Consider the following 13502-nt stretch of genomic DNA (forward strand, 5'->3'; position numbering starts at 1 on the left):
AATTCAAAATGTTAATGTACTCCATCTAAATTATAAATTATGATGGGTTAACCGGATAATCCGACGAGTTAATCCATGTCATGGAACACAAGAGGGAAGGATGTGTGTAAAGCATGACCTTTATTATTATCATTCTTACTTATTACATTAAAAAGGCATTGAATCAAATGCATTTTTCAAACCATGGAAGCATGGAAACCTAGCTTTTGGAGATGTTGATTTGTGCTTACATAGTATGTGATTTGCAAAAGTTGGTCTTTTAAACCGTTGATTAAGTAAGAAAAATCCCCTTTACATAAAAGGAAAAGAAGAAAAGAAGTGAAGAGATTCTTGTCCCTCTCTACTGCTCAAATGCTAAAAGACAGATTTGAACAAAAGGGAATAACGTTTTAGAGAAGGACTTTTCAGACCATTGAAATACCTAATAAAGAAAAAGATAAAACGTTAGAAGACGAAATGGGAAGGACCAATCTTTTTCTATTTCAATCGGACGCCCACAGTCATCTATCGCCAGAAGTAAATGCCACGTGTCAAGAATCAGACCACCTACGTATTTTTCTACTTTACCTTAACTATTGGACAGAATATTCTCGTAATAATTTCAGTCAAACGAAAAGACCTAATAATAATTTTCATTAAAATATAATAATGATTTAACTATCAACTTAATTCTTTTCATAACTGTAAGCTTTGTAACGATTGTGGTGCATTATAGTTACAGGACTTATAATACCCATGTTTATTTAACTAATCTAGCGATTCCGTGCGTCAACAACTACTCATGAATATTTATTTTAAATTATCAACTGATTATCCAAGTGTTTTTTAAAAAATGCATTCTAAATAATGATGCAGAAATTAATTTAAATAAGCTTATTGTGTTAATTTATGAGATATTTAATTTAAATATTAGTTTATTATTGTGAAATATATATTTAATTTCAAAGATTAAATAAAGTTTTAAAAATATTATTTTTATTACATGGATTAAAAATTTCTATCTTATCATTTTCCAAATCTAATTTATTTTCATTTTTATTAAATTAGACATTTTTGTAATTTATTATATTACACAATTAATTTAATTTCTTATATTAAAAACATTTACTACAAATCGTATCTTCATTTATTCTTCTTTTTATTTCATTTTTTACTCCTTCTGGTTCCAAACAAAACATAAAAAAAAATAAGGGTAATTAATTACACTAATATAAATATACAAGTGTAAGCAAATGAGGTTGGAAAATGGTTTGAGGTGAGTATTTTTCTTTTGTGTTGGCAATGCAGCTGCTAATTACGACGAATTCCAACGAAAAGTGTCGCGAAGGAAACGGATAGATAGAATAAAGCAAGGAAGGGGCCATGAAACGGTACTACAGACAAACAAAGACACTCCCTAACTCTTTTCTTTTCCACTCTCATCTTCTTCTTCCTTCAACTTTTCTTTTATTTCCCCAATATTCCTACTACATTACCCGTCTCCTCTTGCATATTTATTGGGATGGTGTTGGTGATAGCGACGGGGGAGGTGGTGGCTTGGTTGGTAGGGAGGAATAAATGCCGGGTAAGAGAAGCAGGCCCTACACAGCAACACAAGAGATGGTGGTGAGATTAGGAGGAGTAGTAACTCAGACACAGATTGGGTTTTCATTGTTGAAGGGCATCATTGGCTTATAAAGTCTAGAGAGAGAAAGAGGGTCTCTCCAACTCTCTCATGCACGTGCTTCACCCTTCATTTGGTGCCAATCTCTGAATTTATACCTATTAAAAGAACTTTATTTAATTCCCTCCCACTGTCTCACCTGCTTCCTTTCCAGCAAAGGTACAGCCACCATTTCCACCTTCTTCATTTCACCACATTTACTCTTCTCTTCCCTCCATTCCACCCTGCCCTCCATTCCTTCTCTCTCTTCCTTCCCCAAAAGCTCCCATTTTTATGTCACCCCACAACAAACAAACCATTAAAAAACGCGGAACATGGCATGGGCATTATTGAATCTTTGTTCTTCGTGCTTATACGGACAACCCAGAAGGAAAAAGCAGTGAGAGATTAAACGGGTACTCTCTTTATTCTCTCTTTTTTTTCTGGGTTTGTTTCTCTCTCCTGCAATTCCAGTCCTCTGTGAGAATGCTCCCCGTCGGTGATGATCGTGATGTTTTGTATCTTATTGGACCTACTTTACGATTACCCGAAACGTTGTAGCTGAGGAAGCAACACCTCAGAATCGAACCCACTTCGGTTGTGAGAGCTATGATGTCAAAAGGGTGATCACATTGTTTCGAGCATGAGAAGACACCGTGCTATTCATCTCTCTCATGCTCTACTGTGCACCGTTTTTTGTTGTCTTGTGACGGCTTCTGCAGTGACTGAGAAGGAAATTTTGCTTGAATTCAAAGGAAACATAACGGACGATCCACGCGCCAGCTTGAGTTCTTGGGTTTCAAGTGGGAACCCGTGCAACGATTACAAAGGTGTTTCGTGTAACTCTGAAGGGTTTGTGGAGAGAATCGTACTGTGGAACACTAGCTTGGGAGGGGTGTTATCCTCGTCGCTTTCGGGGTTGAAGAGATTGAGGATATTGACGTTGTTCGGGAACCGTTTCTCGGGTGATATTCCAGAAGGGTATGGTGATCTTCACTCACTGTGGAAGATCAATTTGAGTTCCAATGCTTTATCTGGTTCGATCCCTGAGTTCATCGGTGATTTGCCTAGCATTCGGTTTCTAGATTTATCCAAGAATGGCTTCACTGGGCAGATACCTTCGGCTTTGTTTCGGTACTGCTACAAAACAAAGTTCGTTTCTCTTTCTCATAACAACCTTGCCGGTTCAATTCCTGCCTCCTTGGTGAACTGCTCTAACCTTGAAGGGTTTGATTTTTCCTTCAACAACCTTAGCGGGGTTGTCCCTTCGCGGCTTTGTGGCATTCCAAGGTTGTCATATGTGTCTCTGAGAAGCAATGCCTTGTCAGGGAGCGTGCAGGATCTCATTTCCTCATGCCAAAGTCTGGAACATTTGGATTTTGGAAGTAATAGATTCACTGATTTGGCTCCATTCAGTGTCCTTGGAATGCAAAATCTTACCTATTTCAATTTATCGTATAATGGGTTTGGAGGACATATTCCTGAGATCAGTACCTGTAGTGGGAGATTGCAAATCTTTGATGCTTCAGGGAATTTTTTGGATGGGGAGATTCCCTCCAGCATAACAAAATGCAAGAGCCTAAAGCTTTTGGCGTTGGAGTTGAATAGGCTGGAGGGGAATATCCCAGTGGATATTCAGGAACTGCGAGAACTAATAGTTATCAAATTGGGTAATAATTCCATTGGTGGAATGATCCCCAAGGGCTTTGGCAACGTTGAGCTTCTTGAATTGCTGGATTTGCACAATCTGAACCTCGTTGGCCAAATTCCTGATGATATAAGCAATTGCAAGTTTCTTCTTGAGCTGTGAGTTTATAACTTTCTCTAACTGCTATGGATTATGTTAAATCTTCTGAATAAAATCTTAGATCATTCTTTTATGTGGCTGCAGGGACGTTTCTGGCAATAAATTAGAAGGTGAGATTCCTCAGACTCTTTACAACTTGACAAACCTGAAATCCCTTAACCTACAACATAACCAGCTTAATGGAAGCATCCCCCAAAGCCTAGGAAACCTATTAAGGATTCAATACCTAGATCTGTCACATAATTCACTTTCTGGCCCAATCCCTACTTCCCTTGGAAATTTAAATAACTTGACACATTTTGATCTCTCATTCAATAATCTGTCTGGTTTCATTCCTGAGATTGCAAACATACAGAGTTTTGGTGCATCTGCATTTTCCAATAATCCTTTTCTCTGTGGTCGTCCTTTGGACACCCCTTGCTTGGTAAACGGAGCTTCATCACCTTCATCTCCTGGGAAGGCTAAAGTTCTAAGCACCTCAGCAATTATTGCAATTGTCGCTGCAGCTGTAATTCTTGCTGGGGTTTGTTTGGTGACCATCATGAATATTATGGCACGTGACAGAGAAAAAGAAGAACCGATTATGATTGTTGAGAGCACACCACTTGGATCAACAGAATCAAATCTTATAATTGGAAAGCTGGTTCTCTTCAGCAAAAGTTTACCATCAAAATATGAAGATTGGGAGGCTGGTACCAAAACATTGCTTGATAAAGAGTCTTTGATAGGTGGTGGATCAATTGGTACAGTCTACCGAACTGATTTTGAAAGCGGGATCTCAATTGCAGTGAAGAAGCTCGAGACTATGGGAAGGATCAGAAACCAGGAGGAATTTGAGCATGAAATTGGGAGACTAGGCAACATTCAACACCCTAATTTAGTTGCTTTTCAAGGTTATTATTGGTCCTCTTCAATGCAGTTGATTCTATCAGAGTTTGTCCCAAATGGGAATCTCTATGATAATCTACATGGGTTGGGCTATGCTGGAACCAGCACTAGTAGAGGAAATAGGGAATTATATTGGTCCAGAAGGTTTCAAATTGCAGTGGGAACCGCAAGAGCCCTTGCTTATCTCCACCATGACTGCAGACCTCCAATTCTTCATCTCAACATTAAATCCTCTAACATACTCCTAGATGACAACTACGAAGCTAAGTTGTCTGATTATGGATTAGGAAAGTTACTTCCCATTTTGGATAATTATGGTCTGACCAATATCCACAATGCTGTGGGATATGTTGCACCAGAGTTGGCTCAAGGCCTGAGGCAGAGTGAGAAATGTGATGTTTACAGTTTTGGAGTCATTCTTTTGGAGCTGGTTACAGGGAGGAAGCCTGTGGAAAGTCCAACCACAAATGAGGTGGTGGTCTTGTGTGAATATGTAAGAGGTTTGTTAGAGACTAGCTCAGCTTCAGATTGCTTTGACAGAAATTTACTGGGCTTTACCGAGAACGAATTAATTCAGGTTATGAGATTGGGACTAATTTGTACTTCGGATGATCCTTTAAGGAGACCAAGCATGGCTGAGGTTGTCCAGGTCCTTGAATCCATTAGAAATGGATTGGATTCCCATTAACCAGTTTGAGTTTTTCCATAGCTCAGATGGAAGTGATTGCTTAATTTTTGTTAAATTCTTCATGGACAGGATATCAGATTTAGGCATACATGGAAGGAGATTTGAATCAGGATAGACTGTGTATGCAAGAGGGCAAGGGAGAGAAGGATGTTACTCGGCACCCAAAACCTAAAAAAGACAAAGGATAAAAATTCTTTTGTATTCTTTTTTATATTGCCATTATTTTTTTCATAAAATTTGTAACTTCTGCAAATAAAGGCATTTGTTTATTCCATTACTTGGCGTGTTTTCCAGCATGAATCAAAACGGGCTGTTATTCATTCCCTACTTATACTGTTTTGGCTTCGGTAACATGTCATGAGGGATAAACCACTGTATGTGAAAATGTCGGAGTTCACACATACCGTTTAATGATATGACTAAAATAGAGTATATGTCTTAGTGCAAACTTCATCTTACAGTTATGTGACTTTTCTGGTCTATATCTTTTCTTTCTTTTCTGTGCCTTTTCTCCCAAGAGCTAATGCATACCTGTCATTACTCCAAACATTGTTTTTCTTCATATGGACCATGTCTATTGGCTCTGATTGCAGCACTCTACGATGCCTTATAAAATGTGCAGTTTCCTCATTCTTCATGGACAAAGCAAACAAAACTATTTTTGCTTAGGTTGTCTGCTGAAGTTGCTATCAACATTAGATTTTATCCATCTTTTTGAAGAGGAACTCACCTGACAAAACGACTTCAAGAACTCCTTAGGAGGAGATACATCATAAAAAAACTCATCAAACTTCCTGTATCAATCAAGAATTGGAAAGCCCATAGATACTATTAAAATAAAGTACAAATAAGTGTTTTGCACTAGTTTTATAGAATTAAATTATGTCTACACCAGCTTATAAGAAGGATATTTTATTAAACTCTGCCTCAATTTTTTCAATTATCACGCCGAATATTAGATATGCAGTAGGACCTTCGTACTGAACTTTACAAAGCTGGAAAAGGATATGTTAGTCTCTATTATAAGTTTACAAAAAAAATATGTGATTCCCTATTATCAGTTAAAAATAAATAAAACAAATGTAAAAAAGGAAGGTGAAGAATAAAAATAAAAAACTACTATCATGCCCTTAAGGTGATAACCGAAGGAGTTTTTCTTTTGGTTCTTTTCACACTCTTCTCTCATTTCAAGCTGAACACTCTCCTTTGATTGCACGTGAACCCAAATGGGAAGACTTCAGAAATGATCTACCAGTTCTGACTACACATTGAAATATTTAATTCTTGAAGCGTAGGTTTTAAAATTACAATTTACAACCTATTATTTTGAAGCAACTCCATCGCATAACAGGTCATCCAACTCCCCTTGATGATCGATTATTCCTACGAGGATGATGCTGGTTCTCCAAAAGAATAAAGAATCAATAAACCAACTAAATTTACAGAAGTAATTGTCCGCCCATCAACTATGTTCACTTTGCTGAATCAGAAATTCTCCAAATCCGTTCCATCACTACAGAAATATCCTTTTCAGTTGATGTAGCAAAACAAAAACGAAACCATCCAGGTTCAATACAGTGACATGAGGAACCCGGGGTAACATTGATCTTAACAACATTCAACAATCTATCCCACAGCTCAAGCTCCCCCTTTTCACTGTAAGACCGAATCAACCTGCTCATGTCAGCCCAGCAGCAAAAACCACCACTGCCCCTAGTGCACTCAATTCCCAACTGCTTCAACCCTGTCACAAATACATTATACATTTTCCGCAGCCTCAATCTGTTAACCTCAATAAACTTTTGAACAAAAGTTGTATCTGAAAGCATGGAGATAAGCAATCTTTGAGTTGGGACAGAAACAGTGGAGAACCTTGCCAATTTGGTAGAAGCAGCCACGACACTGTCATTGTAGGAGTAGATAACACCCGCCTTCAAACCTGGAAGAGAAAGCTCATTGGATAAATCAAACACTATATGAACTCTGTCCCGATCATGATCTTCTGCCTCCATGATTTCTGCCATGCTCACAAATTCTTCATTACCATAAGTAGAGCCTGCAAACATTTCATTGGAGATTATGTGAATGTTCTTCTCTCTAGCAAAGTCCAAAAGATCCAACAGTGTTTCCCGATTCAACAATTTGCCAGCAGGGTCTGAGGGGTTGGTCATTATAATTCCACGAACTTTTTGACCACGCATCTTTGCTTGATTGAAGGTTCTCTCAAGTGAAGTTATACTTAAATTGAAGTCATCAGCACTGCGACATGGAACAGGTACTATCTCGGCTCCAGTGCGCCATTTTACAACCTCGTCAAAACTGCATATTGTATTTAAAAGTGACAAATAATCCATACATAACTTAAAGGAAAAAATTTCTTTGACACAACATATATTTCACACCACATTATAATAATATTTTAAATTAAAAAATAAAATAAATATGATTAAAATATTATTTTAAAGATTTGTCAAATGAATGGTTTTTACTACACCACCCCATAACTTATTAGTAATTGTATTTAATTCATCAATTATTTATATTTTATTATTATTATTATAATATAATTGTCAAATAACTTCTTTGTAGTATATCTCATCCTGTAATCTATTACTTTCTCTTTTATTCTTTTTTATGCAAATCAACATTTTGGATCAACTTTGGGATGCATACAAAAGTTAATAATACTTTAACAACCCACAATTTTTTTATACAATTTCATTATAACTCTCAATATTATTATTTTAATATTATTTATTATATATATTTATTTTTAAACTCATTTGTATATAATTTTAATATTTTTATAACTATATTTCAAAATGTCTTCCTTTTTTTTGAAAAAAGTCTGCAACCATAATGACTTTTAGTTAAGGTACATATGCAATTTTCTACAATACACAAGTAAAATACTGTGACAATGCTATTACAACCCCAATTTAAAAAGCCTATTAAGGTTTGAAAAAAACTGCCCGTGACTCAGATTATGACCAAATGTCTTTTTAGAGCTTCGGCAACTACAGTTGCAGTCACATAGGCCATTATTTATAGTATCATGACAAGGATAACGACAAAACTGCCACTGTAGCTCCAACTTAAAACCTTTTCTGCAACATAAAATGAGAAGTCGAGAGACGGGGAAGCGATTGTTACCCGGGGCTAAGAGGCGTGGGAACAAGGAATGCATTTCCCTGATCTGCTAGGCAGAAGCTCAGAATCTCAATAGCAGAGGTGGCACCTGCAGTCAGTACCATTCGCGAAGTGTTGAAGAAAATCGGCTTTTCCAAAACTTGAGGCATGAAACCAGCCACAGCCTGCAGGATTAGACGATCAACATAGATTGTTTGTTCATCTAACTTTCTCAGCAACAATCACTTCATCATATAAAATAACAGACAAGAATTACCAGTTTAAGCTCCATCAATCCATCGAGAGGTTGGTAGGGAACAATCCTAGAAATGTTGAGAGGTGTTCCTAATATAGCAGCGCTTCCGTTGCAGTGAATCCAATCTTGAATAAAATCAAGAGATAGCTACAAACAGCAATACATAACAGAGTGAACTATAGTTCGATTGCGAAAACAAGAGAAGAGAAGAAGTCACTTACGGTGTTTTGGTGCAAAGCGAGTTGAATAACACCATCGGGATTATGAGTTTCGTGGTAGGGATCATCAGCGACCTTGTTGAAAGCTAGATGGTAAGAAGAGTTAGCAGCGGTTATGGAATTGGCTCGAGGGGAGACGTAAGCAGAGGCAGAGGAGTGCCTTGGAGTGAGAGAGAGAGAGCGGTGGAAGGTGGTGGAATCCTCCTTGTGGTTGTGGGAGGGTGGTGGTTGGTGGTGACGTGTCTTGGTTTTGAAGAAGAGTTGAAGAAAGTAGAAGAGGGCACAAGGAATGACCGAACCCCAGAAAAGACCTCCTGTGCCTTGAACAACCCCCTGCAGAGGCACTATCACTCTCATCTCTCTCCTTCTACTCCTCTAAAACCATTCCTCTGTTATCTTACTCATACAATCAAATCAAAGGTTCTAGATAGAGCCCAATGCAAAACAAAACAAAACAAACTCTTCTTGTTGTTACTTGTTAGTAGCGTGTGGACACTGAACTCAACGCAATCAATTCAATATACTCTAATCTCCTTCTTTGGGATAGCCTTACAATTTCTCCCTCTTTTTACCCTATCACCTCTCTTTTTAAACTCCCATCATTTTACTCTCTTCTCTTTATTTCCTTCTATCTCCTCTTTCCGCGAACTCGCTGTATCATTCCCAAAAACCAATGTGGAATGAAGAGAAAGAATCAACCAATCCATTTCCTTTATCATAACTACAAATTTAAACTCTACATGTGCATTATTCTCAATTCATGGTGTGGCCAATTGGTTTATGCACCGTTCAATTTGTAGGTTGATTAGAAAGATAGATAGAGAGTTGCAACAACGTAGGGCAAAGTTTATCACGGGTGATGAGAAGAACAGTGTGCGAAATGAACGGCAGATATGAAACACAAATGCGAAGTAAAGAAACAAAAAGAGAGAGTATCTGGGCCACAAAATGACATCGCTCACGCACAATCTATGCAATGATTCAGGTAGGAGAGGAGAAACAAACAAAACATCATTGAGTGGAGGAATAAGCTCTGCAAATCATAACGCTCATAATCTCAGCTCAGGTACTCCATCTCCATTTTATGTGAATTATTTTACAGTAAGTTTTATATGGTAAGAGAGATTACAAAGGGAAATAATTATAAAGTATATCCATTCAAATTACACTAGAAAGTTAAAAAGAAAAAAAAAGAAAGAAAGTTTGATAATAGAAGGCAGCGATTGAAGTTAGCATGATGATGATATGATCCATAAGATTTTTCATTTGTGCATAAGAACAGACGTGGACGTTTGCGGTTGAGGGTTGGATGAGAATCCGGTTGCGTGTAAAGCCATTGCTAACAAACAAACCGTTCACCGTAGCCTGCCAGAAATTTCAATATACCACACAATTTTTTTTAATATCAAAATATTAAATTAGTTTTATAGAATTGTATATGCCCGTTAATTGATTTTAAATTATTAAATATATTTGTCTCTGATTAATTTATTTTAGATTTTGATATTATATTTGATTTATATCAATTTAATTAAAATTTTAGATTTAATTAAATGATTTAAGAGTTTCATTTGAGCATGTCACAATGTGAAAATCATTTACATGGTCGTCTAATTAAAGTTGTTGATTTTTTTTTATGATAATTACTTCAAAATATATATTTATGTTCAATGTTATTTATATGTGATGTCTTTTTTCGAGATATCTATACTATAGTGTGAGCTTTTCGAATGGTTGAGCTTTTATAAAAAAAAAATTGATACTCATATAAATAAGAACATATGGTGATTTTAAAAATAGATTAATGAAAAAATAGATTAGATTTACTTATGATATTTATAGATTTATTTTTCTATATATGAGTCCAATAAAACAAAGTGATTACTTCTTGTTCGTACATATTTTTCCTAAATGTGCCCTATTATTTCATATATTTGACTGTTAGAATTGAACTATAATATAACTAAGTAGTTACTACAAAGTTATAGAATAAATTGTTATAACTAATTTAGAGGTTTTTTTCACTAACATAATAAATATATATATATATATATATATATATATATATATAAATTATCTTAGTTACTGGAAAGTACCAGTATTAATTAATTAGAATTTAAGATTTAGGGTTTATATAATATGAAAATTAAATTTATAATAATTCTATTAGAATTATGAATATATATAGATAGATAGTTAATGTTATAATTTAAAATTGTACCATAGTCATAAATAATAATTCGAACTATAAGTTTCGCATCTGAATCATAAAAACTAATAAAAAATAAATTTCATTCTAAAAATATTGAAATAAAATCCAACTCTATTGATACATTTCAATTTGGTTTTCATATTTTATAAAATATTTTATTTGTTAATTTAATAAATAATTTTGCATTCATTTTATTTATTTTGTTTTGATCTAATTAAATCTAGGACATAATTTTTCATTTTTAAGTTATCATCAAGAAATGACTTAATTGCTTAAAATATATAATAAATAAACATATACAAAATTATAAAATCGAGGACGGTGTAAATTACAATCTAGCCTTACACTTGATTAAAATTAGTTAAAATTTATTAATATAAAATCAATCTAATCGGAAAAAGAACAGAAAATTTATCACAAATACATCATCTCTTTCTAATTCTCCACACCAAATTGTTACCTTGTGTTTAAACTATAGAAGCATTAACAATATTTGAACTCTATATAAATACTAGATAACAATTTTTTTATCTGTCTCTACCAAACTTTATGCTCTTTACTATCTTAATCAAAGTTGTTCCAAAAGCTGCTAACTTCACCCTGAATTTCTGCATCTCTGATTTCGTCACAGTATACAAAGATTATGCGTAATCTTCAAAGAATTGTGAATCCAAGGACAAGTTTCCAAGAACAAGTTAATAGTGGATAAGAATGAGTTTTTCCACCTGGTATAGAAAAATATCCCAATTCCTCTGCTACTACTAGCCATTAGATATTAACAAATTTATGATTTCTCCATCATTTAATTCTTGGCTAGCAGCTCCAGTGTCTGTAAAGAGTTTGAAAGCAAAGTACTAAATTAAATAGGTTCATAGTTTTTAAAATTTGTAACTTTTCAGTTTTTATTTTTATTTTTATAAGTTTTATCAAAAGTTTATTACCAAACGAAAAAATTGATAGAAAACAATTAAATCTTTCAACTTAAAAGTGAAATATTTTAAAGACTTTAATTCGATTGTGATTAGTTTCATCTAAACTGTGTTATTGGATACTTGATATAACGCTGAATATTATAAATCTTTCATTTAATCAAAATTAAATATCTTTCATATCTAGAGATAAAAAAAAGTTGTCCTTGTAGAAATAGTTCATGTGATACATTTGAAGGATAAATTAAGGACATTGTTTTACTAAAGATAGGAATTTGAGGTGTGTCTTTGGCTACCTTAGTAAAGAAACACAGATTGAACCATAGTATGTTATTTGTGTTGTACACACCCACTTTTGTGTTATAGATGAACACTAAATTGGGTGGAGTTAGGAATTATAATAGTCTTTTATTTAGATTGTGATGACAAAATTTATCTCATGTGTTAGTATATGTAGTACTATTATTTATGGTACTTTTTGTACCTATATGACTGTATTTATTATTTACTGATAAATGAATTCTGACAAAGATTTAATGTTCTTTTATTATATAGAGTTTTTGTGATATATTGGTGGACGTAGAGAGTATGCATAATATATCATTATACATCATGTTATATGTATAATAAAATTTTGACATAAGTAGGTGCAATTATAATTAAATACGTATATGGGAAATTATACGTACACGTACTCATAGATGGAAGACATTTGAGGGAGGTTAGGTGATTTGAATGAGGTCCCTGTTTGACATCATATAAGTTATGTGCACTCCTTCCAAGGTATCTTTTTAAATTAGATAACCTTTTTGTGTGTCAATTTACTTAAAATGGTGTTGACATGGTTTACGCACATAAGTTTATCACTAGATTTGTTTAATATCTCTCACGTACTTTCCCTTGTAATTCGGAGGTTTCCACGTGTCCAGATTCTATTCGATATCGAGATTGTATTCGATATTTAGATATTTAGGTATGTGGGTTAAGTTTATGATTAATTCAGAATTAATAATTTGGCAGCATAATTAACAAACACTGAGCAGTAAAAGATAAAAAAAATTATGATTAGAGAAACCTGAATATATGTGAGCATAATTTAATTATATACACATGTAAGTAAGAGTTCAACACAATTACAGGCAAATATTCTAAAGTTAAAGTTAAAAGGTAATTAAATGAATAACCTTTGACACATAGGGTGAGAAAGTGGGTTGTGCTCGTCAATCTCCTGGGACGGTTTAACTTTTTGAATTGTCGTAACTCACATTCCATTACTTTTAATATTTTTAAATAATAATATCATGTTTTTTTTTAAATAATTGTCAATATTTTATATAAAACTTTATTAACAATAATTTTTTTATACTTGATTCATTAAATTTTTTTTATAATCATATTAAAGTTTAATTCAATTTTACTTATTTTTCTTATATTTTTATTTTTATTATCCAAAATTTGATATTAATAATTACAACAAAAAAGTTACTAAAAAAGAAAAAATATAAAAGAAATTAAAAAATGACCCAAGAATGGGTTACCAATCTCAGCCGTATATGCCCTTACTTAGATTAAAATTAACTTAAGCATTACAATATTATTGCACTGATTCCAACCGCAAGACTTGATTGAGATATTAAAGATTGAAAGACAAAAGAAACCGAGATACGTAATGTTTATCCTCTTGATCTTTGTTTTTATTTTGATAAAAATGAAGTAGAACAATTTTAAAAATT

The 13502-nt window shown here is 34.0% G+C and overlaps 2 protein-coding genes across 2 annotated transcripts; one reads left to right on the forward strand and one right to left on the reverse strand.

The window, feature by feature from the left end:
• The first annotated feature begins 1328 nt into the window (after nucleotides 1-1328).
• On the forward strand, nucleotides 1329-5352 carry LOC137811364 (putative LRR receptor-like serine/threonine-protein kinase At1g12460). Its single transcript, XM_068613063.2, has 2 exons — nucleotides 1329-3448; nucleotides 3534-5352. The coding sequence occupies exons 1-2, from the start codon at nucleotides 2286-2288 to the stop codon at nucleotides 5023-5025; spliced, it is 2655 nt and encodes an 884-aa protein (XP_068469164.1). The 5' UTR covers nucleotides 1329-2285; the 3' UTR covers nucleotides 5026-5352.
• Nucleotides 5353-6011: 659 nt separating this feature from the next.
• LOC137811366 (1-aminocyclopropane-1-carboxylate synthase 6) lies at nucleotides 6012-10017 on the reverse strand. The gene is made up of 4 exons (XM_068613064.1): nucleotides 8632-10017; nucleotides 8432-8557; nucleotides 8179-8339; nucleotides 6012-7344 (listed from the first exon to the last, which is right to left on the reverse strand). Exons 1-4 carry the CDS (start codon nucleotides 8983-8985, stop codon nucleotides 6498-6500), a joined length of 1488 nt encoding a protein of 495 aa, XP_068469165.1. The 5' UTR covers nucleotides 8986-10017; the 3' UTR covers nucleotides 6012-6497.
• Nucleotides 10018-13502: the final 3485 nt, after the last annotated feature.

The sequence above is a fragment of the Phaseolus vulgaris genome, chromosome 2 (assembly GCF_051622355.1).
Source record: "Phaseolus vulgaris cultivar YP4 chromosome 2, ASM5162235v1, whole genome shotgun sequence".
Lineage (NCBI taxonomy): Eukaryota > Viridiplantae > Streptophyta > Magnoliopsida > Fabales > Fabaceae > Phaseolus > Phaseolus vulgaris.